Source organism: Malus sylvestris, chromosome 4 (assembly GCF_916048215.2).
Source record: "Malus sylvestris chromosome 4, drMalSylv7.2, whole genome shotgun sequence".
NCBI classification, from domain to species: domain Eukaryota; kingdom Viridiplantae; phylum Streptophyta; class Magnoliopsida; order Rosales; family Rosaceae; genus Malus; species Malus sylvestris.
This window is the reverse complement of record NC_062263.1, coordinates 30553301-30579857: the sequence shown is the minus strand read 5'-3', so window position 1 is coordinate 30579857 and position 26557 is coordinate 30553301. Positions and strand designations below refer to the sequence as shown.

The 26557-nt window shown below is 38.0% G+C and overlaps 5 protein-coding genes across 6 annotated transcripts; 1 reads left to right on the top strand and 4 right to left on the bottom strand.

Moving 5' to 3' along the window:
• Position 1: 1 nt before the first annotated feature.
• On the top strand, positions 2 to 4099 carry LOC126618591 (uncharacterized). Of its 2 annotated transcripts, none has more exons than XM_050286701.1 (6): positions 2 to 383; positions 939 to 1039; positions 1385 to 1456; positions 1902 to 1973; positions 2608 to 2705; positions 3094 to 4099. In XM_050286701.1, exons 1-6 carry the CDS (start codon positions 6 to 8, stop codon positions 3678 to 3680), a joined length of 1308 nt encoding a protein of 435 aa, XP_050142658.1. In that variant the 5' UTR covers positions 2 to 5; the 3' UTR covers positions 3681 to 4099. The 2 variants fall into 2 exon arrangements, with proteins under 2 accessions (XP_050142658.1, XP_050142657.1); XM_050286700.1 differs by having other exon boundaries at positions 1379 to 1456.
• A 548-nt stretch (positions 4100 to 4647) lies between these two features.
• LOC126618590 (uncharacterized) lies at positions 4648 to 8369 on the bottom strand. Its single transcript, XM_050286699.1, has 9 exons — positions 7947 to 8369; positions 7250 to 7341; positions 6413 to 7113; positions 6230 to 6300; positions 5993 to 6082; positions 5729 to 5917; positions 5488 to 5592; positions 5186 to 5321; positions 4648 to 4962 (listed from the first exon to the last, which is right to left on the bottom strand). Exons 1-9 carry the CDS (start codon positions 8313 to 8315, stop codon positions 4799 to 4801), a joined length of 1917 nt encoding a protein of 638 aa, XP_050142656.1. The 5' UTR covers positions 8316 to 8369; the 3' UTR covers positions 4648 to 4798.
• Positions 8370 to 9750: 1381 nt separating this feature from the next.
• Positions 9751 to 16461, bottom strand: LOC126619244 (ATP-dependent RNA helicase DEAH13-like). Its single transcript, XM_050287548.1, has 11 exons — positions 16226 to 16461; positions 16047 to 16124; positions 15893 to 15967; positions 15740 to 15789; positions 15573 to 15633; positions 15082 to 15486; positions 14424 to 14669; positions 14086 to 14316; positions 13322 to 13435; positions 11997 to 13235; positions 9751 to 11512 (listed from the first exon to the last, which is right to left on the bottom strand). The coding sequence occupies exons 1-11, from the start codon at positions 16313 to 16315 to the stop codon at positions 10055 to 10057; spliced, it is 4047 nt and encodes a 1348-aa protein (XP_050143505.1). The 5' UTR covers positions 16316 to 16461; the 3' UTR covers positions 9751 to 10054.
• A 2356-nt stretch (positions 16462 to 18817) lies between these two features.
• Positions 18818 to 20953, bottom strand: LOC126618803 (sugar transport protein 10-like). Its single transcript, XM_050286974.1, has 2 exons — positions 20521 to 20953; positions 18818 to 20345 (listed from the first exon to the last, which is right to left on the bottom strand). The coding sequence occupies exons 1-2, from the start codon at positions 20642 to 20644 to the stop codon at positions 18943 to 18945; spliced, it is 1527 nt and encodes a 508-aa protein (XP_050142931.1). The 5' UTR covers positions 20645 to 20953; the 3' UTR covers positions 18818 to 18942.
• Positions 20954 to 21372: 419 nt separating this feature from the next.
• LOC126618804 (protein PELOTA 1-like) lies at positions 21373 to 26032 on the bottom strand. The gene is made up of 16 exons (XM_050286975.1): positions 25658 to 26032; positions 25449 to 25531; positions 24912 to 24990; positions 24764 to 24838; positions 24622 to 24678; positions 24441 to 24486; positions 24134 to 24209; positions 23707 to 23782; positions 23588 to 23620; positions 23436 to 23504; positions 23112 to 23218; positions 22696 to 22768; positions 22563 to 22601; positions 21989 to 22083; positions 21771 to 21877; positions 21373 to 21666 (listed from the first exon to the last, which is right to left on the bottom strand). Exons 1-16 carry the CDS (start codon positions 25706 to 25708, stop codon positions 21593 to 21595), a joined length of 1140 nt encoding a protein of 379 aa, XP_050142932.1. The 5' UTR covers positions 25709 to 26032; the 3' UTR covers positions 21373 to 21592.
• Positions 26033 to 26557: the final 525 nt, after the last annotated feature.

The following is a 26557-nucleotide window of genomic DNA, read 5'->3' as shown; positions in this document are numbered from 1 at the left end:
AACGTATGCATTTTTTGCTTTCCATGTTCAACATTCTCTTTTATTTTAAGAGCAAAAGAAAAGAAATTTGGGGCGGGCAATTGAAATTACCAAAAAGGACAAGAGGTACGTGGCAGGATATCATTGGTTTGTCACGTTGGCCGACCCTGAGATGGGTAAGACTATATTGCTTAATGTCCTCCGACAGACGCAAGTACGACGATAGATTGACAAGGGAGGAACCAACCCACGACCAAACACCCATCACCGTTGAAGCAAATCTCAACGAGGAGAGAGATTTCCGTACTCTCTGTCTCTCTCTGTCTCTCTCTCTAGAGGGACTGAGAAATTCCTGGAATTTGATTCAATTCTTCGACAACATGAGTTTGACCCAGTTCGCCATGGTATGTTTTTCGTTAGCTTTAATGTTGTTTGTTGATTGTTCTTTCGATTTTACTATGAATTTAGGAAAAAGTTGTGTAATTTTTAATGATGCTCCAATTATGCGTTCTGGGTAGTCCCTTTTTTTATAGAAAAAAATTTGTGTTTAATTTCTTGCTTTATGAACTAAAAATTATAAATTTTGGGAGTTTAGCGCTTCAAAGTTCAATTTACCTATCACTCTATTTGAAATGTTAATGATTTAAGCTTTTTAATTACGAAGCGAAATTACTACTCTAAACTAGGAAGCAGGGGCTAGGGAGGGTTTAAATCCCGAAGGCAGGAAGCTTTATATCAAACCCCATATAAGGTTATGTAATTTTAAGAGAGCTGTTGCATAAATCATTTCTTCTGCTAAATCTGCACATTGAACACCTCTGAGAGAATTTTAGAAAATAATATCGAAGCATCGGAAGATTAGACCAATCTTTGTCATTTGTATACATATGATATGCTTTGAGTGCGGGAGTTCGTGTTTGAATCTCGATATTTCATACTAGAATGCTACCGAAATGCAGGTTGAGGAATTGGCTTCTCTTGTCAAAGACAATCTTACGTGCAAGCATCTTATTCTCTCAGTGGAAGAGTCCTTGGTGGACTTCCTTCAGAGTGATACCAGGCATGTAAGACAAACTCCTAATGTTATTAGCATTGCCTTTTCTTATGAGATTAGTTTTAGAGTAAACTTAAGATTACATTGAGCAGGAGTGATGCAATTCTTTGTGGTATATCTAGGGTAAAACTGGAGAAGTCGTTAGTTTCGATTGGTGTTCTGTAGCATCTGGTTGTGCGTGTTACAGATGTTTTCGTCTTTTTTCTTTTTCTGCTGATCAGAGTAGATTCTTGTTGTTTTGATGTCGACCTTAAGAGTATTGGGAAATCCTATGAAGTTCTTTTGTAATCACTGTCTGTGCTGTGACTACTAATATGAACAAAAAAATAATAATTTGGGTTGCAGTTCCAGTGGGGTCTTGGAGTTGGAACCAATGAACTCATACAACCGTCTTCTGTTGCATCGTCTTGCAGATATATTTGGGTATTCTAGGGTAAAACTGGAGAAGTCATTAGTTTCGATTGGTGTTCTGTAGCATCTGGTTGCGAGTTACAGATGTTTCCGTCTTTTTTTTTTCTTTTCTTTTTCTGCTGATTGGAGTATAGTCTTGTTTTGATGTAGACCTTAATATTAGTGGGAAATCCTGTGAACCTCTTTTGTAATCATTGTCTGTGCTGTGACTACTAATATGAACAATAAAAAAATTTGGGTTGCAGTTCCAGTGGGGTCTTGGAGTTGGAACCAATGAACTCATACAACCGTCTTCTGTTGCATCGACTTGCGGATATATTTGGGTATTCTCCTTTCCATCATATGTTTTGTGTCATATCTTTCCTTTTCGTTGCTGGGTAAATAATGTTTTTGTTGAAGATTGTTGAGCTCACATGTTCTTGACTTCTGTGGGTTATCATATATTGCTTTTTGCTAGGTTTTCTCATGAATCTGTTGGTGAAGGAGAGGAGCGGCACTTAATTTTGGAGCGCTGCCCGGAGACCTCAATGTATGACCTGGAAATTTCTTGACATAAAAATTTTTCTTTACTTGCTGCACCTATTTGCTTATAAATCATGATGTATGATGTTATGCACAAAATATAATTACCGAGGCTTTGTTGGAAATGGCCATGTTGACATGCATTCACATTGTGGGACGGAAAGACATAAGTTGAATCTGTACTTATCAGACTCCCAAGAGTTTCCATGAACAGGTGTAGATATGAGAAGATTGTCTAGCTTATGAACAGTATGGCAAGAAAGATAGAAAATGAGTGCTCTTTTATAGACAGTAGAGTGGGATGAGTGGGGAAGGGTGAAAGTAATTTTGAAAACTGTAGCATTGGAAGTAGTAATAGACTGGTTAAAGGGTTAGGGTACAAGAGTTGGAATTTCGATGTAATCATGCTTTTTGATAGATGGCATAAGAGAAACTTGTCTTACTAGAATTCAACGCGTGTAGAATAGGTATCAGATTTCTTCGGACTGAAGCAAGCAACATCGATCTTGTTTTTCTTTTGGAATTTGAAGTCAACAAACTAACAGTGATTTGGGTTATGAAAGTGGTTTAGGATTGATAGACCTAATTCTCAGTCCAGCGTCCTTGTTTTTCTTCTGTTAATCAGTGTGTTTGGATTGCAGACCTTCTATCCTTGTTGGTGATATTTTGTGGCAGTATGATGAGCCCGATTCTCCAACAACTTCACACCTGTTATTAAAGAGGACCGAAAGCCCCCCAGGTAATGAATTTCCCTTATTTTTCCGTTCTTGCTGTATCTTGTGCAATATAATGACGCTTGATAGTAATACAATTAGTATTGTTCTCATGCGATCGTCTCCATATTGCACTAAAGGAATATTGTTGGTGTTCATATTATGAACTGTAATTAAATGCTCCAGCTGCAATAAACAATTGTACCATTTGCTAGTTTTCTTAATCTGTATTAATTTTAAAATCTAATGTTGTAATCTTGCAGTCTCAAGCTATGCTAAAGATGGTTAGATATCTAGTTTCATAACAGATTTGGTCAATCAGTTCGGTTTGATGTAGGCTATGTAGAAATCTGTTTTTTTTATCTCCCTATCGTTCTCTTATCCATGCTAAATGAAGCCTTTTGTTGTTTCTAGTGTTGAGAACAAAACCACCTTTGCTCCAACATTCACTTGAGGAGAGAGAAGCAGCTTATTTGGCTGCTCGAGAGCGAATATTTTCAAGAGACTTGGGCGAAGTAAACGAATCTGTCAGGCAGAAGCCACGTAGTGATCCTGTTGTTGCCCGCCGGATGATAGCGCATGCACTAGGCCAGAGAATCAATCCATCCAGTCAGGGTTCTCCTCACGAGGATTGCAAAGCTTCTGGAGGGCAGACTGATGAATTACATGTTCAAGGCAATGTTGTAGATGAGGCTGATTTGACTGCAGAATCTTTTCAGCATACAGTCTCCCTTTCGAACAGAGAAATGAACTCGCGTGGGGAAGTGAAAAACAACCACCGTAGTAATAGTGGCCCAGCTCTGACCCGAAGTGAAAAGAAGACATCCCAGAAACAAGGTGACAATAATGGAAGAAGTGGACATGGTGTAGATGAGGAATACATCAAAAGGGAGCAGGTGGGAGCAGCAAAGAGGATGTTTGCTAATGCCTTGGGAATGCGTTCAGGGAAGAATAGTTCTCTCTCGAAATGCAGCGAGATAAAGCATGATAGCACGGAGTAATGGTTGAAGTGTTTAGAAAAGTATATCGGTTTGCTGTTTCATTCATATTGTACCCGGAACACATCAAGCACCGGAGCATCTTGGATCTTCAGTCAAGTGAATGGTTTACGGACATGTGTTGAGAGTTCTGATGCCATGTGAGGAGATGCATGTCAAAGGGAGGGAAGCCTTTCGGGGGTGGAATGCTGGTGGCTGCTCAGTTCTGTATGGATGGACAAAGATTATCCTCATAGCCAGCCGATACAAGCAGCAGATTCTTAAGCGTCTGCCAATGTCGAAAATAGGTTGTGTTGATTATGGGAGTCCTCTTGTATTTGTCTTAACATTTTCTCTACTTCTCAAGCAAAAGATCTCTCGAAAACTCGAAAAATTTGTGTGTTTTAATAGAAGTGTAAGCTATAACTCACAATTTTTACTCAGTTTTGCGAATTCCTACAAAAACAATCACGATTTATTTTCGTGTTATTTCTGCATCCTAAGCTTGTTGAAGTTCACGAAATTCTCAAGAGGCATTTCGCCCGCCGGAAACATGTTCTAGACTCGATTATGAGAGCTATATATAACGAACAGTTCTCAAAATTTTTGACAGAACACACTTAAAACCTATTTTCTTGTTATTTTCGATGTCCCACAAGTTTCTTCACGTTCACGTCAAGAATTTAAGGAGGCCGCTAGAAATCGGTCCAGGCATGACCAGATGGCACACCAAACCAATATCGTTGTATAAAAAAAAAAATTTGTATTTATTAGTTGTTAGTGGGAGGCACTATTCTAATAATCCGCATTAGGCGGCTGGCCACCTCCCTGATTAATCTCTAGGCGTTTGAAAATTAAGAAATGATGTCTAGACCTGCTTAGATGTCTGCCTAGGCGCTAGGCACCAGCATGCCACCCGACTAGCGCCTAGAGTCTTTTAAAACCTTGATGGGAGGAGAATGAGTGGCGATCGAACTCACATTAAAGTATATAGGCATGACGAGTTTACCTTTTCACTCAACTCTGCTGCTTAACGTTTTCTGCACGATGATGGTTTTACAGTCGCTCTGTACTTGCATGGTCACTCGTGCCAAATATATGATGCGTAATCGGAGAGTACAGTTTACACTCACGCATGCAAGCTACGTTTGGGTTTCTGTTACAGAAGATGAGGATTTTGTAGCTGAAGAATGGAACAAAGACTGCGCAGCTACTAATTTTTCCCTCAACATAACGTTGTACTCGTGCAAACTTCTAAGACTCTTTTGTACATCAGACATATCCATTTCAGAAGCATCCTTCAGTTCTGCAGTGAAACACAAAATTTAAGGTAAGCACGGAAATCGGCAAAGAGCGCCAGCATTCCTGGTTTTAAATTGAAACTCAATGGCTGCATGTATCTGAAGTTTGTACTTCATCCAATCATTTCACCAGAGATACAAACTTAAAAAGCAAAAACTCCGACCTTGAATGGAACAAAAAAAAGATGGTAGCCCTATACAGCTATACTTCATGAGTTTAGCTCTTACCTAGTGACGGTGGTGGAGGAATGATATCATCGATTGTCGGAGTTAAGGCTTTAGGCGGGGAGGAATCTTCTTTAGACGCACGAACAAATTGCTGTTTTCCATCCTCTGTAGAGCCAAGCGATTCCATTTGCATATGCTGAAGACATAAGGTTGAAAGAGATATACAAAATTAAAATGTCATTCACTGATGAGTGACGTAATTGTAAGAAATACAGCATTTCGAAAGACTCTGTATAGATGAGTCGGAATTCTCAAATATTGATTTGAATTCCCAAATTTCGGGTTTAAGAAGAGTGACTCACAGGTCTGACTGCTGAATGCGATGAACTTTCTTCTGGGTTCGGTGTGGTTCCCGGTGTAAATGATTTCATACTCCCAACAGTGTCAGAGCACTCTTGAACCAGAGTCTGCAAGATCAATGAAAAGTTAAAAATAAAAATAAAAGGGTGACTTTCTTAAAAAGAAAGCACAAAACATTATGAATCAGAACCTGGAAAACAGGTTCCTGTGGATCTAAACAAAGAAAGAAACATAGAACATTACCTTCTTCTTAGGCAAGCTGAGCTTCCTGTTAAAACTAATCGCCGTTTCTTGTTGCCTTTGCTTATGTGATGATCCATTTCGATGAAATGACTGTGTACCAAAACTAACGCAACCTGATCCCTTGTTTATGTTCTCGTAATAATCATCCAATGCCTTGCAGCCCCATGTATACATCACATATTTCCTCAACTAGTTAAAAGCACATGTATCAGTGAGTGTTATTGTATGAATTTAACTAAAATAGAAACATTTGAAAGAAATTACTTTATCCCAGTGGTCTTGAGCTTTTCTCCGATTTCTGATCCTCCGCAACACGATATCTTCATTGCGGAGTTTTTTTATCCTGAACTCACACTACAAAAGTAAACAACAAAATTAGGAAACCATGAACATAGTTTTTTCACCCAGATTTTTGCATTAGGCTTTCCTTCTTCATAACCTTTATAATCGAACATGAACATAGCAATGAAGAAAAAAAAAATTTATGATCAAGTAACGTACTTGCACCAGAAGGCACAAAAAAATGCCAATGCAGATGCAATACAGGCCACCAAGATCCGCAAGGAACCTCACTGCATGTCAAGGTAGACAAAAATATTAGATAATCAAAACTTTAACTAAGATGTCGTAGCAAGAAAATCATTCATCTTTTTGGAGTCGTTTTCATTGATGTAGAATACTCACCAGGACCCATAATGTTTTGGTTATCTATCTCCACGATATAGGCAGAGAGAAAGTTGACATACAATGTACTGTTGAGCATTCCATCCTTGGAATTTTCAAGGGACGCTCGGAGCTGACTTGCATCGCTGAAAAATGAACCGGGAACAAACTCATGAAACAGAGGTTGGATGAGCCTTAGATCATGATGATTATGGTATATCCGGGGAAATAAACTGAATTTTAATATATTTGTAGTAGTTCCTCTGAATGTAACTGGTGTATCATCCAAACTACTTCCATTCTTTAGGGTTCCGCTAACAAAACTAACATGTTTTTTGTTAGCATGACTCCTTGTACTGAGAGTGAACTGAAATCCAGCAGCAGCAGCAGGATTATTAGGAAGATCGACGAACTGCCATGAAATGTACAAATTGTCTTGAATTGGTTGACAATTGCTGCACCTAAGATTTATAGTTGGTCCTATACTTGTATTCCGACATGAGTAGTTCCCAAATGTTGACAGAGGAGCCACTCTGTAGTCAATGAAGCCAGGATTTCCAGTAACTAAAGTACCAAGACCACGTAAGTTTGAACAGCTCATACTAGAAACCGTGGTTATGTTAAATTCCATGTCATTCTTGAAGGCGGCCAGATCAGGTGCATTTGTTGCTCTAATGTTATGCACCTCGATACTTCTTTTTGATATGGTTTTGTAGAGCAACCTGTGAAGAAACTGACAATCCAAGTAAATATAAGCTAATTTATAGAAACCCAGAAAAGATCTGCACAGCACAGCTAATAAAATCAGCACGAAAGAACTGATGATTCGAAAAAAAAAAATAATATCATAATACTCACGCAGCAAACAAACCAATGAAGAGAATCCAACTTGCTATTGAGAACATTCCACCAAGTTCCGTTTTCCGTTTCTTAACTACTTTCTGATCATCCTGTGCCAGAAAAGAAGCTAGTTAACATCCATTTGCATAACTTGAGATCGCGATGGAACACAAATCTACTTATAAAATTGAATGTCGAAACTACATTCAACAAGTAGCCACATAAACAATCCACAACAGATCAGTTCTCCAAATAACATCCATTGGCCTAGAAATGTTCTTAATTCTACTATATAGACTCAAAGAAACCAAGAACAAAGAAGATAAAAGAAGTTCAGATTCATAAACAACACTTGTTTTTCTATTTGAACAAGACGATATTCGAAGGAAAATGATAATCACACACTCTTTTTCTTCCCTACACATCCATGTTTAATTCTTTTTATTGTTTTCGTTTGATTTAATTAATTTAATGGCCATAAATAAAGAGGAGCATATAGGTAGAGAAAAATAGTGTGTGATTATCATTTTTTTATTCGAAACTACTCTATTCTACGGGAGGAGGGAATTCGAAGTTGCCCTGACCAACTAACCTAACACACATCCTGCCTTTTAAAGGCTGCATAATTTGCATCAAAGATTTAAATAACATCAATAAATAAAAAAATGGCTCAGCTAATAAAAGATGATTAATAAATAAATAAATAACTAATTACCAGCCAATGACTAGTGGCAAAGCAAACATCCAATCTGCTGATCCACCAGCGGAGCCGGAACCAAATGCTCCGACCATCGTTGTCGAGCTTCATAAACCTGAGGAAGAAGCAGAAGCAGAGCCAAGAGAGCAGGAGCACAAGCGTGGCCTCCAAGAAGACGGCTTGGGATTGCGTGAACTTTTTGATGGAGTCAAAGGAGAAGATGGTCTCCGCGAATCTTATGGCGTAGCTGTCGACGCCGCCGTCGGTGGAGATGGTGGAACTGGCGGCAAACAGGACGCAGCTGGCGGCGGTCTGGTTTAGAATGTACCCAACTGCGCAGGCGCACTGGCTGCCGTTGTAGCTGATGCTGTTTGGCGGACATGGCATTCTTTCTTCTTGTTTTTCAGAGAGAAAGACTGGATTTTTAGAGAGAGGGAGAGAGAGAAAATTTATATGTTTTATTGGTGGAATAAAGCCGAAATAATTTGTGGGGTTTGATAAGGAGGAACAAGAAAAGTGAAAGTTATGTCTTCCACCAAAACCACCTAATCAAGTGATTTAGATTTTTGAAATTTGATTTAACGGATAAAAATAAAGATTCTTTTAAAAGTTATAATAACTTTAACCGTTGAATCAAATTTCAAGGACCTAAATCAGTTGATTAGATAGGCTTAATGGAAGAGATTAGGAGATAATCTCTTTCCAGTTTGTTTATATATGGAGAGTTTAAAGTAATGATGATTAGAAACAGTGTATTTGTATTGTATTGTATTTTAGTTTGATTTTATTTTTTGGGTTAACAAAGAAAAGAAAATCGAACTCGGAATTTGAAGGTGTAAAACTAAATGTTTTTAAGCAATTGAACTACAAATTCCTTGCGAAAAGTAGAGTTCCCGTGAAAAACAAAGAAAACTTTAGAAAAGTAAGGTGGGTTGGGTTGGATGATACTTGTTGTGGTGCTTTCTGAGTCAAACTGCAACACCTACATGTGTGTGCTAGAATGTGTGTGAGAGAGAGAGAGGGTATTGAGTTGGGTTGGGTTGGAATGTGATGAGTTTTTTTATAGAAAAATTAATGAAAATGATTAAAAAAATTTGAGTTTTAAACAAAATAAAACGTAAAGTGAATAGTATCAGAATTAATTTTTTAGAGCAAAGTGGATAGTATAAAGAGAGAGAGAGGCTAATTCCTGAATGATTGATGGATCCACCACCCATCTCTTTCTTCTTCTTTTTCTTTGTCTTTTCTTATTATTATATACTGTTCTCCCCTTTTTATAATCAGAGAAATTTTTAGTTGTGACGGAAACATAAGTGGTATACCACATATTTTAATAGGAGTGGTGAAAAAATTTAGCATACATATCCCTCCATTTGTATAATGACATGATATACCACCCCGTGTACCGGTCAAACTAAAAAATCTCTCTTTTTATCAAAGCAACTTTTGAATTTACAAACCATTTTTAATTAATGGAGTAATGCTATCTAGACACGTGGAGTTTGACACACTTGTTGAATTACTTTCTCGTAGAATTAGCTCTCACATACAATAATAGAGAACCTCAACAAGTAGGCCAGTTTATCACATTCAAAGAGACCTCAACAAGTACGCCAGCTAATCACATTCAAAATATCTTGAGACATATAATGCCGATTATAAAAAAAAAAAATTCATAATTGTCAAATGATTATTTTTAATTTTTTTTAAACAAACGATATTATCTACACTAAGAAAAGAAGATGGTCTAATGTGATTTAATAAGTTGTTTATTAAATATTATTTTCTTCATTTTTAATGTAAATTCAATAGAATATAGATAGAAATTGAAAGACCAATTTTATTATATGAATTTAGCTACTACTTCGATTGGTTTGAGAGAGGTTTTTTTTTCTAGCATGATCTAAGACTCATCATTTACTTCAAATATTTGACTTTCTTTTTTGTCAATTCACGCATATAAATACATTTAAAACTTGTAAGTCGTGCATAGTACGCCGTAATTTAAAAAATGTCTTCTGCACGTACGTGAGCGAGTGCCTGAAAGCCAGTAATAGAGAACCTCAACAAGTACGCCAGTAAATCACCAGGGGTGTTCCAGTTATATCACCAGCACTTCTATTTTTTCACTTTTGCTCTCCTCTCCTCCTTGTCTTGGGGAATCGTTCTTGGGGCTCTAAAAGAACTTCAACGTGCATTTGCGACCAAAGAGTTTCAAAATACTTGCGGCGGAAACTCTCTTGAAACCAGTCTAGCATTTCTGTTTTCAATTCGCTGGGATTCTCCTTCCAGACCTTTCTTAACATAGCACAACTGTCTATCTTTTTCACTCTCAGCTTGGCCAAAAGATTCCCTACGCGTGCTTGACCTGCTGCCTCTGGCCTTAAAACAGTAGCAGGAGGGGCCGCCATAGACTCGACAACACATCTTAAACATGGCAGCACCTGGCCGTTCAGCAAACCATAAGCAAAAACAGATACTCGGTCTTTATGGTCTTCAATTGGATCAGCATGTAGTGGAAGCTCCCACAAATGAGGACCAAAGGCTGGAATGACATAATGTAATACTCGGTCATTAAGAGGCTCATAGTAAGGTTTGGTATCTGTTGGGGGTGCCGAGAAAGTGCACAGAGACCGAGCATACTCAACAAGCCATTCTGTTTTTACACTAGTAACACCGTGCATGTAAGGATGTCTTGTCTGTATCAACTCACTGTATACCAGAAACTCAGGGGCTGAATTAGAAACAGATGACCAACGGTGGAGAAACACTCTCTCTTTAAGCATGCAGGCTTGATATCGAACTGCATGAACTTTTCTATCTCCTTCAGATGACACTGAACTTCCTCTAATGCGTTTCGCCACCCTATCTGCCCAACCAGCACAGATAGCTTGGCGTAGGAGCTCTTCCTCATACAATGAAAGAGGGTTCTTACCGTGGGAAACCCTCCAAACATGTTCAACATCTTCCCGACTTCCAAAAGTCCATGAAAAGTCATTCTCGCCACCACAAACACCACTTTGATTAAAGACAAGCTGGAGTAGTTGCTTTCTCAGCTTGGACATTTCCTCCATTGTTTTCGGGTGTAGACCATTGGCATTACAGAATTCCACTGGGCTCTCTGCAAGTTCATAGCACTGCAAAGCAAAAGCTACGGACAGAGCATCGCTGCTGGGATTAGAAAATTTTTCACGGAACATTTTCACAGTTTCTTTTAGTTTCTTCCTCCCCAACTTCTCTAGCTTGTCTATAACTTTAATGTTCCCATCCTCGTTTAATTCATGGCTTTCTTTGTGGCTATCTTCAAACTGCCTGACAAAAGGATTTGACAAACTCAAAGCAGCAGCTGCTGCAACTGCGTATGCTAGTACTAAATTAGCTCCGGAACTCTTCTTCTTACTCAGGACTTGAATAACAGTAAGGAGCATCCTAGAGTGGCGAGGACTCATGGGGTAATGAGCCATGGCCCTCCCTAGAGGTGTCAGTCTTCCACCTTTGTCAAGTGCTTGAAGAATCTTCAAGCAACGCTCTGCTTCATCCAAGGCAGCACCATCTGGAGGAGTTGGAAATGGAAAATTGGATACCTGGATGCCGAAAAAACAAGGTCATATAGTATAACACCAGTCCAGGCGTAAAAGAGGAAGCATACATAAGACCATATAAAACATTATTACCAAATAGCATCAATATAAAAAAAATTAATATATTTTCATGTGAAACAAAACACTGCCTAAAACCTAGTAAGAACCATCCAAAACCATGAACAAAAGAAGATGGACGATACATCTACAGCCAATAAGATACCACACTTAACCCATGAGGTCAGTATTGTCAATTTTTATGCATAGTCGGAGAATGCACATGAAAATCTTGTGAAGTTAAACCATGTGTCCACCCCCCACAAATCAAGTTACTGAAAAAAAACTTCAAAATGTTTTATGGTACATTAATATCCTAGGGATCAGTATATGTCTACCCCCACTGTTGTAAATTGTTAACATGAAAAACAAGACAGCTAGAAGATTATAAGAGATATAGACCTAACACTAAAACACATTTTGCACCTACCTTGTCAATATTCATGGATTTCATGAGAAGGACAACACCATCCACAGGGACCTTAGATATTTCAGCCAGAGAAAAGTCAGGAAATATGTTACTATATGCTGCAGAAGAATACAGACGGTAACAGTGGCCAGGCCCCGTTCTTCCCGCTCTTCCTGCACGTTGAGCAGCTGATGCCTTACTTATCCACTGTACTTCATATGTTTCCATGCCACTTGAGGAATTGTAGTTCTTCACTTTCTCTTTTCCAGTATCGACAACATACTTTATCCCAGGTATAGTTAAAGAGGTTTCAGCCACATTAGTGGCCACAACAACAAGACGTTCTCCTTCCTTGACTTCTTCAAATACATGAAGTTGAGCTGCCGCAGGCAGCATTGCATAAAGAGGGAGAACATGCAATGCACCAGGAGAATTATTATCTTCAAACCGACACTTTTTCCCCATGCTAGGATTGGGTGGGTTGTAGCAAGAGTCTACAGTATCTGAAATAGGTTCTTTCACATCAGAGTTGGAGTTTAAAGAAGTTTTTCCAGCTAAAGCTTCAAAAGCGGCTTTCAGTGAAGCAATTCCCCCCTCCTCTCCTAAAACTTCAGAAACATTACTATCATTTTCAGGGATATCATGGAACAATGAATCACCATCCTCGCCAAAACTTTCCAGTTCACTCCCTGTTTCTGAATCATATGAGGCATCCAACTCATCCTCGTCTATATCATACTGATCTTCATCAATAGAGCTAAATCTATCAGTCTGATGGCCCTCTGAACTTCCATGAATCTCAAACGCTTCATTAATCTCCTTCATGTCTATTTCCTCAGCAGAATTTATCTCAGAAACTGCACTGGCATCACTCCTGTTATCTCCTTTAGATGTTTTTATAATCTGTGCCTTTGAAGCTCTACGCAGTTTTTGGCACAAGTACTCTACTTCCCTCTGCCCAGTGACAAAGACAAGTATGCCCCCACGTGGCAGCCTCTTGTGAATTGCCAAGACTTTTTTATATGCTTGCTCAATATAATCCTTTTCCTTAGTTCTCTTTGAGAAGTGAATGGATACAGGAAACTGTCTGGTGGGAACTTCTATAACTGGTGGGGGATCATGAAAAAGCTTTTTACCAGAAATGAAGTCTTCCACTCGCAAGGTGGCACTCATCAGAACAAGTTTCAATGGAAAAATCCGTTGATCAGGACTTATAGTTCTTCCTGAAAGCATTTCTTTTTGCTGCTCTGCATATCTTTCCTGCCACCAGATGCAAATCAGTACAACAAAAGGGTCAAAAACCATGACTAACAAAATTCTTGGCAATAAACATTCTTGAGTTTCACCTCGCGAGTACGAATTACACGTGAAAGCATTCCAATAAGTATGTCGGTGTTCAAGCTCCGCTCATGAGCCTCATCAAGAACTATGACAGAGTATCGCTTCAACAAAAAGTCATTCTGTACCAAAAAAAAAAGAGCTTGCTTTAACTACGCTGAACATATATTGCGGAAACGTGACAGCAAAAAAAAAAAAAAAAAGGGATGGAAATAGATCCCAAGTAACGATCAATCCTTGTACAATTGAGAAAGGGGGAAAACCAAAACCATTACATGTTCAGTTCAGGGCTTAATAAAAGTGGCCCATTTGAACATCTTCATGCAAAAGTATATTGTGCAAATAATATTTAATGATCTAGTAATTCCATCCTCATGGTTCAATAGTATGTATATAAATATATACATGCATATTTATCATATACTGCAACTTGACATTAATGGCTTCATTCTTATCCTTTGTTGGCTTTTTGATAAGATGAGAGAAACAAAGCAAGGAATGTGAGCAAGGAGAAGGGGGTGTTACTTTCAAGCAAAAAACAGGAATGATATTGTTGGTCTGATTCCATTATCTAAAACCATCTGTTTATCATGTTCCCTTCAAAACTAATCCTCCACACAGATGATGTAACATTATGTGCAAATAATTTGGCCCAAAAATCCTAATCGCACACGTGCACACACACAGAGGACAAGTAGCGAAAAAGTAATTGTTTGATGCACAGTTATTTATATCATGATATGCATTAGAAAAAACTGCTTGGCTATTGAACCTGAAGTTCCCGTAGTAATATTCCATCTGTCATGAATTTGATGGAGCAACTTTCACCAATCCTTTTGTCATACCTAACTTGAAACCCAACCTCTTTACCTAAATGAAGACCAAGCTCATATGCCACACGCTTAGCAGTAGCAAGGACTGCCACACGGCGAGGTTGAGTAACACCAATTATACCACTTCGTACAGAAGAGGAGCTAGAACCAAAGCCAGCTTCAAAAAGAAACTGCAATATGTGAACCAAAATGTAGAAATTAGGAGAGTAAAGGAAATCAAGACCAAGCATACACAGTAACGATAAATATAAAAACAATAATATGGAAATAAACCTACCTGAGGAACTTGGGTGGTTTTACCACAACCAGTCTCTCCACATATAATAACAGTGGAATGGTCATTAACAGCCTCCATTACCTCCTGCTCCATCATTATTATAGGGAGATCCTTCCTTGTGTTTTCAACTTCCTCAGGTCTTGATACATGGACTATGGTTGGGGAAATTAGAGGCCTCAGTGCAGGAGAAATTGATGATTTACTCACCCTGCTGACATTTGCTTTTGGTGTCTCTTTTATGTGGTCCTATCCAAATCCATCCCCAGGTACAGTTAGTTGGTAGCAGTCATATATAAATGAATGTCAGCCGGAAGATATACAAAAAATTGTAATACCACAGTTCTAACTACTGTTAGACAGTAAAGTATAGCATGTTGATTGTGTCTTGCACATTGTTAGTTTGTTACCCTTACTACTTATCCAAAATCCAATGTGATATTGGATTGATCATAGGCCGTTATTTGTTTGTTCCTGTTTTTATTCTCAACTGAGAAGGAGGGAGTATCGCTCCAATAGAATATAAGCCCAAAGAGCAACAAAAATTTCCCTTTTAAGATGCATCAACCAATAATGGGATTTGATGTAATCAGTTAGCAAAATGAATAACATGAAGAAAAGATACTTTGAAGAACTCATAATATGATGAAGAGAAACACACCGTCTTTGATATTTCATTATCACCATTCACACATGAAGTGGGAGAAATGTTTGTATCTTGTTGCAAAGACATTTCAAGTTTGTTGCTAATAGCATTTGTAATAACTGATGAGGCAGCAGCAGTTCCGCCATTGACGCCTTGCCCTCTGCCACAAACTTGACCCTGAGATGAGTCCAATGAAAAAGATGTCTTCTTTTGGATTTCTTTTTGTAATATCTTCGACTGCACCAGGTCATTCTTGCCAATATCCCGCCTTGATTGAGTTTTTTCTACCTCAGGTTCACTTTCACTAGAAGTTTGGTCACTATCTACCTTGTTAAATGGTTGGGGGTCAGTCATGAAAGCTTCAAAGCCAGCTTTGGAAAATAGTACGGCCTTCTGACGTTTCTCCTTTTTAGACTCAACCTAAAAACATGGTAATTAAACAGAATGAAACTCCTATTAAGAATGAAAAAATGCATCAAAATTTGATTAAATTGGCAAATACAAACCTTGCCAATATTCTTTGAAGACTGCAGAAGAGAATATGCAGCCTCTGGAAGCTCATATTTCCTGATAAACGTAAACAACACAAAATTAATTTCATCAAACCCCATCTGTATATCAAACAAGAAGAGGGGGGGGGGGGGGGGAGCAAGGAAGGTATATATAGGCGTACTCTAAGGCCTCAATGCTTTTGGAGATTGAAAGGGCTTTTTCCTTCTCATCCTGGAGAATTAAAAAACAGCAAACCATTCCAAATCCAAATCAACTTAAGAGAAAACCGAAATGGAACAAAACGAAAAATGTACAGATACATAGACCAACACACCTCCAACTTCTTCAGCTTCCTCTGCTGGGATTTGCTAACCATTGGTGCTTTTGATTTATTGGGTTTTCCACTCCCCTACGGTAAAATCAAATTAAGCGAAGAACGAACCAAAGATCAAAACAAACCGAAAACGCAGACAGATAAACCAACGAACCTCCAACTTCTTGAGCCTCCTCCGCTGGGATTTGCTAACCGTTGGCGCTTTTCTTCTTTTATTGGGTTTTCCACACTCCTAGGGTGAAATCAAATTAGATTCAGGAACAAACTAATTGGAATTCATTGACAGAAAAGAAAGAAAGCAGTGATATCAGTAAATTAATTTCAGTTTTTCACCTGATTGGTGCCCTTCCTTTTGTTCCTTCTCTTGGCTGGCAATACGAGGGCGTTGCTATCTACCCCGCCATCTCCCAAGCAGAGTTCCATGGTTGGTTCGTCGACTTACCTGCCGGCCTCTGCTTCACGCCACAGCCCCGGAACGACGGTAGAACAGGCTGACGTCGCTGATTTGATGTTCAATTGACAGGGTTTAGGGTTCAAGTAGTCATGTCAATAACAATAGTTGCCCATAAACCCTAAACCCTGGCCGCCCTATCGGATTTTTTTTTTTTTTTCAAAGAAGACAATTGGTGTCAAGTTACGGTTACTTAAGAGTCGGAAGACTCATTGAAACATTTTAAGCTGCCCTATCGGATTTTTATTTTATTTTTTTAAAGAAAACAATTGATGACAAGGCACGGTTACCTAAAAATCAGGAAAACTCACTGAAACGTTTTAAACTCTCATTGACCACAAATTTGGGTTCCACACTAACAACGAATTTCAAACCTGAGAGCTTCAATTTTTAATTTAAAAAAAGAAACCTTGTAAATCGTTATTTACACTGAACCACCAGCTCATGATTTTTCTATCCAAAATTTGGAAACATAACCTTTTTGAGAACCACATAATGCAATGTAGCCTATGTAATCCATTTGTTATAAAATTAACCAAAATTGAAATGAAAGGACTTAATTACCCTCAAGTGAACTCTCTCTTCTCCTCCTACCTCGACTGTTTGTCTCCAACGCACCTAATTCCTCAATGCTAATCTCAATCTCAATCCCTCAATTGATTTCGAATCAAAACCTTCAATCGGTTGGTTGCCGAGAATCTGCACGCGCATAATAGAAACGTTGACTGTTTGGCTGCCGAGAAAACGCAAGAAAACGATAGGATTACAGTTGCAATTTGAAAATCAATCCGATCCACTACCTACCTGTATCCGGAAAGTTACGAGTCAAAGGGGAAGAGCAATACATGCTATCGTAATCTAAGGGGTATATTCAATTGAAATTTTGAGAGATTTTAATTATTTTAATGAACAGAATTTTAACAAAAAGCTCACAATACTGATTCAAGATAATTGAATCAAAATTTTATATGAAATGTCTACAAATCAATTAAAACTCTATAAATTTATAAATTCATTAAAATCTCTCAAATTCTTAATTAAATATACCTCCTAAATTGTCTAATATTTGCTATTATTGTCTTCCTCCCTTGAGGAATTCAGTTTAGAGCAAGGAAATGAGAAAGTGTTGTGTTGGATTGGATTTGGGCGATTCTTCTGCAAAAATGAATGCTTTCTCTTTCTTCAACCTCTTGGAGCGTAGGAGACGAACAGTAGAGGTAGGAGGAGGAGAGAGTTTTAACATACGGGTAATTAAGTCTTTTTCATTTCAATTTTGGTTAATTTTATAACAAATGAAAAACATAGGCTATATTTCATTAGGTGCTTCTCAAAATGTTTATATTTCCAAATTCCCCCTGCCCTACTAGCGCTAGTTTGGTGTTGCTTACTTTATTAAAAAAACTGTGAAAATAAAGTAAAATAAATTTATTGAGTATTTGGTAAATTGGTATTTTGGAGTTTAGATCCCATTCGGATAGGATTCTCACATCTTATTTATTTATCGTGCATCATGCAATCATAAACCATTTTGAATTCTTTATTTAAAACTAAACACAAACATTACCTAACGAAAGCTAGTCGCATGATGTACGATGAACAGATAAAATCTATCTTGTCCTCACAAGGAGGATCCGAAGAGGATCCCCATCCATAATTTGTAATATATGTGGGAATATACTTGTCATTTGAAAATTCATTATATGGACACTAATAATTATGCTTTTAATAAATAAAAAAATTATAGAATCAAGAAAGACACGGCTGATCCATATTGACTTATTCCAGGATATAAAAACTATGGAAAAAAGGGAGTGTCAATTGAAGTGGGTGTCAGCTGTAGTAACAGATTTTGTAATTTTTGTTAATTTTAAATGCATTTAAGTATCACAATACATGATTGACTTATTTATAATTAATATAAATATTGTTGATATATTATTAATATTGTAAATTTTTATTGATTTGACACAAAATCACCCTAAAAATAAAAAGGGGTGTGATATCCACACACCCCATTTTACTTCTCATACTCCTTATTTATAGGAAAACTAATGAAAAGGATTTGAAAACTTTGAGTTTTTAATGATAAGGACAAAATAAAGGGTAAAGTGAATAGTACCATGATTGACTTTTTAGTGTAAAAATGTGGTTTTTTGTTAAAGTGAACAGTATCAGGTGCTTTTCATTAAAGTTCCCTTAATTTATAAGGTGTGATATCCACACACCCCATTTTACTTCTCACACACCCTTCTAATTTTCGGCAGTCAGATCGGACGAATTGAAGAAGATCAAGGGACAGAAATTAACAAGGATGTGTGAGAAGTAATTTGGGGTGTGTGGATAGCACACCCCTAATTTATATTATTTAATATTCTTCAATTCATTCGATCCGACGGTCAGAAATTAAAAGGATGTATAAGAAGTAAAAAAAGGTACGTAGATAGCACAATCCAATAAAAAAAGTCTCCCAAAACTAATGCTCATCAAGTTCATTTATGGACAAAGAAAGAAAGTACACATGGTAAATTTGTACATTTAACTTGCACCTAGAGTCCACCCTAGAACTTTGTCAAAAAATTAACATGAGATGATCTTTTGATTAATTCATCTCACAGTCAGAAACCTCCTGCGGCTCGGGTATATACCTCCCCCAGAACCAATGCTCCCTCCACACCCTGTCCATGTCTTCCATCCGAAAGTTCTTCGTCTCTGGCACGAAAAAGAACACGAAAACCGTCATGATCAACACGAATCCGGCGAAGAGGAAGAAGAGACCGAACTTGAGGTGGCAGAACATAGTGAGGGAAGATTGAGCAATTCCAAACATGAACAACATGTTGACAGATACAGTCAGTGCTTGCGCTGCTGATCTCACCTCCAATGGGCATATTTCACTTGGTACTAACCATCCCAATGGCCCCCAAGACCAAGCAAATGCTGCTACGTAGAAGCAAATTAAAATCACCAAAAAATCCGCTTCGCTTTTCGACATGTTCCCATGTCCCGAAATTCCAAACTTGATCGCCATCATTGCTGCCACCGCCATTTGACATATAAACATCTGTACACCGCCTACAAGAAACAAGGGCCTCCGTCCGAATGTGTCCACACCCGCGACAGAAACACACGTAGCAACAACGTTCACAACTCCGGTTATAGCGCTGGACATAAGTGAGGCCTTGTGACCGAACCCTAATTTCTTGTATAGGGTCGGCGCGTAGAATGTGATGGCGTTGATGCCGGCGAGCTGTTGGAAAATCGGAATAAAGATGCACATGACAAGGTAAGGCCTGTACTTGGGATGAAACAAGAGATTTTTCATGGGCGAGTTTACTTTTTTCGCAGCCGCGGTGGCGAAAACAAGGTCTTGGAACTCCACCTCCACATTTGACGTGCCGTGAATTTTCCGTAACAGTTTCTTTACCTTGTCAGCCGGTTGGCCTCTGTCAAGCATGGAGTTGGGAGTGTCCGGCAGGAAGAGAGACCCGACCAAAAGCAGTAGCGCCGGAATAATTGCCGATGCTAAAGAAACTCTCCCTCCCCATCCACCTTTTATATGTCCGGCGCTATAGTTGACGAAATTCGCCACTAAAATCCCAATTGTCACATTCAGTTGGAGTATAAAGTTGAGAGCTCCTCTGATAAAAGCCGGCGCCATTTCTGACAAAAAGATTATACTCGACTGAAGGGCGAAACCAATGCCAATGCCGAGGAAAATGCGACCGATGATGAGCATTACAGCGTTCACTGCGGCGGCACTGAGGATGGCACCGATCAAGTAGGTAGCGCCGCTAATGCTCATGGAAATGTTTCGACCGAAGGCCCTGGTTATTGGAGAAGCAACCAGGGCGGATACCATTGCTGCAATGTAGACAGAAGAGGTGAACAAAATCATCAGATGGTTGTGTGGTTTGCAGTACATGTTTTCGTTGTCCGCTTCCCTTTCTTTGAATGCCGATGGAAAAAACTTCCTCAGAAAAGCTTCCCTCGAAATCACACCTCCTGCAAAACATTTCCACCATTACATAAATACCTTCTTCTTTAAAAGAAATTCTCTAAGCAAAACGAACGGATGCACATCAACATTGTATTGATTGCGGTGAAAAATGTATTTTGATAACATGTTAGTACAAAATGTAAAAGGAAATTATATGGTTGATAAGAGCTTGAGGGCAACCTGAGTCATAACCAAAGAGGAGACCAGCCCAGGCAGCAACCAGGCAATTCACCAACACGAAGTTGGTGATGTTACCGTCATTTTGCCGTACCCCGCTTACAACCACGACAGCCCCTCTCGACATCTTTTCAACAATCTAAACAAATTTTTCTTTCTCCTTTTTTCCTTGTTTCTTGTTCTTCAAGAAAGGGTTTGGTAATACACCAAACTTTTGCCGTGGTAGCGGGGGGAAGTACTATAGCTTTCGAGCCGTACAAATGCTTTAGCCCCCTCAAAAACAACAATCTACGGAGAGGTGATTAACTTTCTTAGCCAAGTAATGCTGTGAATTTAAGATATTTGTTCATGGCATTCGAGCGTAAGAAAGCTAACCACCACTTCCGTTCTTGTGGATTACTCTAAAGAGGAAACGAAAGAAACAACGAAACTGCAATCTTTGTATCTCCTCCTAATTCAATTTTATCCCTCATTCTTCGGGATACAGATGAATTCCTCTTAAAATAGCCCCTCAAATTATAAAGTTCCAAAAATGTAGGTTATCCATTCATTTGTTTTCACCACCTGTGTTTGTAGCCAACTTGGTCAAATATCACCTGTTTTAGGAGATGGAATTTACTCTTGTATTTCTGGATAGCAAACCCCTTTGACTTCCATTGATTTGCCGTCTCCACGGGATGTTCCGAAATTTCGATACAACTTCATAACATGATAACATGCTCGGTGTCAACCATAGTACATGGATTAGTAACACGAGGTGGCAAAAGTTTTCGGACCAACCACAACTCGGAACACCCCGTTTTTTCATGTACCCATAGCACCTAAAGATAATTAAAAGAGCCGGGAGTATTCGAATTAAAGTCAAAAATATACTTCACTCAATATGATTATCGTATTACGATATAAACAATACTCGTAACATTTTAACGAGTCGTGGTCAAACAAATGAAAATGACAAGAAATTGCTATAAGCCCGTTACAACTGTTATTTGTGTAGGTGTAACAAATTGAAGGCTAACTATAACATATACGTTACAACACAAGCCTGATGATTTCCAACAGATCGCTTGTTCCGTTACATCTCTATATCGTCCAGGTCGGGTAGAGGGAAACGAAGGATTGCAGCAATGCCAGTTATTTGTGCCAGTTCTGTTCATATGATAAGATGATTAGAAAGTTTGGTTCAGAATTTTTTTTTATAAAAAGTGTCAGATACTTAAAGCAGCATTGGTACGAACGATGCAAATACTTACGTTCTCCTGAAACATGCAAAGAAGAAAAGATATGAACAGTGCCCCCTGAATCCTTCACCGATTTCACCAGATTGGCATACCTTTGCCTCGCTACAACATCGGCATTCCTGTCCATCGAGAAATTCTTATTGTTACAGCCTTTAAACTACATTTCTCCTATAATAAAAGGATCTTTTGGACCAGTTCATTGATAGTAAAGAAGAGACAATTAAACTAACCTGAAGAGTTCATCTGTTATCAAAAGGGTTTGGATAGCCATTCGTTCATGAGCAACTTCAACATGCTTCGGTCCATAGCATGCACGATCTGGATCCTGCACGACAACAATAATTCAATAACTATGCTAAAAGCTTGAGAATACGAGTAAAAATTACAGAGATTTTATTCCTCCGACAGACTAATTGACAACTTATATTAACTTTTAGGGTGGAGGGAGTAACTACTGAATTGCAGCTGCCTTTTAACTCATTTGCGGCTGTTACTCTCCATCCTATCTTAGTTTTCTTACTATGACCAGATATGTTCAAAGCTTCTTTTGTATTTACCTACCTACCTATACACAAATCCCTTTGCAAGACCTTGTATTAAGTGATTTCTTAGATATCATGAAATCAATCAAACTTCAATGCTCGCTAAGAGGTACAACCCACATTTTTTGGTCTTCAACTATCAATGACTTAGTATAAATGCTTATCAAGAACAAGCCTCCAATCATTGTTCCAAAGGATGGTAAGTTGGCATCTAAGTATAACTTTAAATTAAAGCAAAACATATTTCAGTTTAGAACCTGACATTTGAAAGCATGCCGAAGAAATCTTGCAGAACTCGAACCTGAAGAAGAAAGGGCCCAATACAATGTTATTTTTCTTTATTTTAGCAATGACAATTATGGAGTTACGAATATTAACCAAGTTGGGTGTTGTACCTCTTGTGCTGCTTGAGTATCTTTTATCATAATCATAACATTTGGAGCATCCAGAACCTCCCTTAAGCTATGCCTGTCATTGCAAGAAGATAAAATCCACACACGTGTAAATTAAGATTGAAAAGCATAGACAATCACTGAAATAGTGTATTGATTCTCAAGTCAGGAGCAAGATTAAATAATAAAGAGTAAATTAGTATCACATGTACTGGATGTATGAACTGGTAAATCCCATCACCCTATAAAATACAAAGTTATAAACATGATGTGTTCACAGCTCATTGCTAAAAAGTAACCCCAGTAGCCCCAACTCCAGCAATGGAAAATGAAGACTGAAAAATGAAAATGATACAGGAACAAGGAATCCAGAACATTTACAACATAAATATGGTAGTAGTTTGAGTATGTGACCATACTTGTAACCTGAGCTTGTGTGCACAAGAATTATCCGTGACTTGTTCTCAATAATATTTCTCAGCTGTTTTCTTTCTGCCTCCAATAATAGGTGACGATGAAATTGATCCTGAAGCAGATAAGAACGCATATTAATATCAAATAAATTGTTTTACTATTTACATAAAAGTCAGTTCTTAAAAAAAGGTAAAGATTGATTCCACAAGTAACTAATTTTAGAAGAAAGCTCTATATGTAGTGCTAGTCCACTAGTAAAATAAGGCCTGAAGGAAATTCACAATTTCACACTAATGAGTTTCAAAGGCTCATACAGAGTCATATCACACCTTTGTGAAACCTGGACTTGCAATCACAGCACACCGAACAACACTGAAATCAACGTGCTTCAAGAAAGCCTATCACATACAGAAACCTGCCTCATTAGATGCAAGCTATGTTTGTGTGAGGAGCTTCTGGGAAAAACTCAATTTGAAATTACCTGTAACACATTCTCAAAGAATTTATTCAAAGCCTGTAAAAGATGGAAAGATATTAGTAATGCAATAATTACAGAAAACTTGATTTCAGAAAAAAAAAAATTCTAAAAGAAAAACGTACCGATTCATAACCTGCAATCCCAGGTCCGTGCTTGCGAGGAATTGAAGTTTCTATTCGTGAACGAGTAATTGTCATACTGATAGAAATAGTTGCAAGAGCATTAGTCTCATAAGGTCATAATTTCAGGTTCATGGTAAGTAATGCAGGATAACAGTGTGCATATGCACAATCTTGGCTTTTGAGCTTTTTTGAGTGATATTTTCAAAATCCACAATTTCATAAAGAAGAGACTTTAACCAATCTGTCAAGCAGTTTTCCTAACACACATTTTAAGGATATAACCAAGATCCTAATGCAAATAACTACCAGAAAAGAGGGGAAAATAATAACTACAAGAGTAATGTATAGGGATGGACAATGGGTCCGCACCATCACCATCACTCGTCACCGTTTAAACGAATCATGTTGGGAATGAAGTAAGGCACACCTTTTACCAATAAGGAGAATATGTGCTAATCCTTCTTGCATTAAAATTACAGCTAGATCAGCACTTGCACCAGGATCTGAAAATCGTAGAAACAGGAGCATCAAGTAAGTATTAGACCTAAACATCAATCTCTATCCCTATAATAAAGGAGGAGGTTATGCATTATACCATTTCAAAGAGAAATTGGTCAATATCACAAGAAAGAGGAGTAACATTAATTTAAGAATCTAAAGAGTTTATTTATTTATCTTAATATATATAAACAGGGGAAAACGGAGGAGGCTGGGGGGCAAAATAGAGTATATACCGGAAGCTTGACGGAGTTCGTGCAAGGCCAATGAGTCCCAGACATCCTATAAAACATATAACATAGCATGACACAAGTCAATGCATTGCATAACAGGTTTATATCACATGAAACTCAAAAGATTCAACAGAAAAATAAATATGGATTGTTATAAACTTATGCAGATCAACAAAAATCATACCTTTCTTAACACAAAAGGTCGGTGCAGCTCAAGCTCCAAAGTGTGAAATGCTCCTATCTACATTAGGAAGATGAGAAGCTTAGAGCAGAACTTGAAAATTCCCAATTGATCAGTATTAAATTCAATTTAAGACGACATTCACCTTTACATGTTCATTCTCCAGGATATTCTTCCCACGTATACGCAAGACAGCTCCTACTTTGTCATAATCAGCAACCTAAAAGGAACATACAAAATAAGAACATAACACCGAACAAAAAGCATAATTAGAGCAAATTTTTTCTCCATACCTCTTCGACTTTGATTTCTAACTTCAGCTTCACGCGCTCTGAATCTCTTCCACCAGCAGCCGCTTCTCTCAGAACTTTCCTATTACACAATGCATACGGTTGTCATGAAAATTGCCACTGGATGCATGTTGACCAATCAAACTGGTTCCCGAGCACATCTTAATAAAAAAGAATTCGTATACCATCTCCGAATATAAGAAAAAATACACTCAGAATTATAGAAACATTCGACTTGCACTGATTGCAAAGTAAAACTTGTCCTTTCTTCCTACAATTTCTCAGACAATGTTATCACAAGTACAAATACACTAATGTTTTCACTCAAGCTTACTCCTTGAAAAAAATTTCGAGCGAATAAAAAAAAAAACAATGAAAGTTTTTTTAGAAACAAATTAAATGCAGCTAATAATTAAGTTCAAATTCCTCCAATTAAATTATTAAATTTGAATTCAGCTGGATTTGTAACAAGTAAATAAACATTAGAACTACAATTAATCAGTAAATCAGAATGTTAAGGAAAAAAAAAAAGGGTTTTACCTAACAGTGACAGCCATGACTGTGTCTCCCGGAGCAATCAAATTATAAGCATACCACAAATCATCGGAATCCAGCGGTATCATCTGACACACCCACCAATTCAAAATTCACCCAAAATTCAAATCAAAATTACAGATTTACACCAAAACCAGCGAAAACGAATCACTGTATTAACAGTAACAATTATGAAGTAATCAATCATAAGTTACCTTAACGCTGCCGGGTCCGCCGGGAATATAGTCCTTCCGAACAATCTTCATCGTCTCGCTGTACAGGATTACTTGTCCGAATAAACTCGACGGAGAAAGTTTTGATTTTTGGGTGTCCCGACGACGAGGGGAAGGAAGACGAAGGAGGAGAAGCGTAAGAAGCTTTCGGTTTGAGTGGCGGTAGTGGTGCGCCCGTGCACGTGCGAAAGACTCCTGGGTCGTTTACCCGGGGCTCCGGTAGACCCGTGCTATTGCTCGAGATTAAACCTATCACAGTTTGACGCGTATATAGAAACCATCCCTTTGTGCTTCGATAACTCGATTGTATAAAGTTTATTTTTTGCGCTTTGATAACTTGTTCGTATGAAAAAAATTCAGCAACGTTTTGTGACGACGTCTTTGAGCAATGAGAAACTTAAAAACAGTGGTGTCGTATGGTTGATCTTGGATTGCACCTGCTGTTGTAGGCCTGATTTAACTGATGAATTGTAGAGAGAATAGAAAGGTGCGGCAAACATAGAGAAACAACGAATTTGGTGAATTTTGAGATGTGTTTTCCTATCTCATTGTGCATTTATTTATACTAACAGGAAAGGTTAATTCTTTATTTCAATAGGATTACAACTCTAATAAGGTAATATATAATGTAAGAGATATGATATTGGATTACAACCCTAAATTAATATCTAAAGTAAGAGAGATGGTAGAATCTGACAAGGTTAATTCCTCACCCCAGTAAGATTACAATACTTGCTTTTGAATGTGTAACACTCTCCAAATGTATAAATACTCAAATAAATGACGCATCAGGTATCTAAACTTTTAATTTGGGTTCGACCGCCCATAAACTTCCAATTCATGTCAACATATCACCCATCAATTTTGTTACGGTTTTTAGCT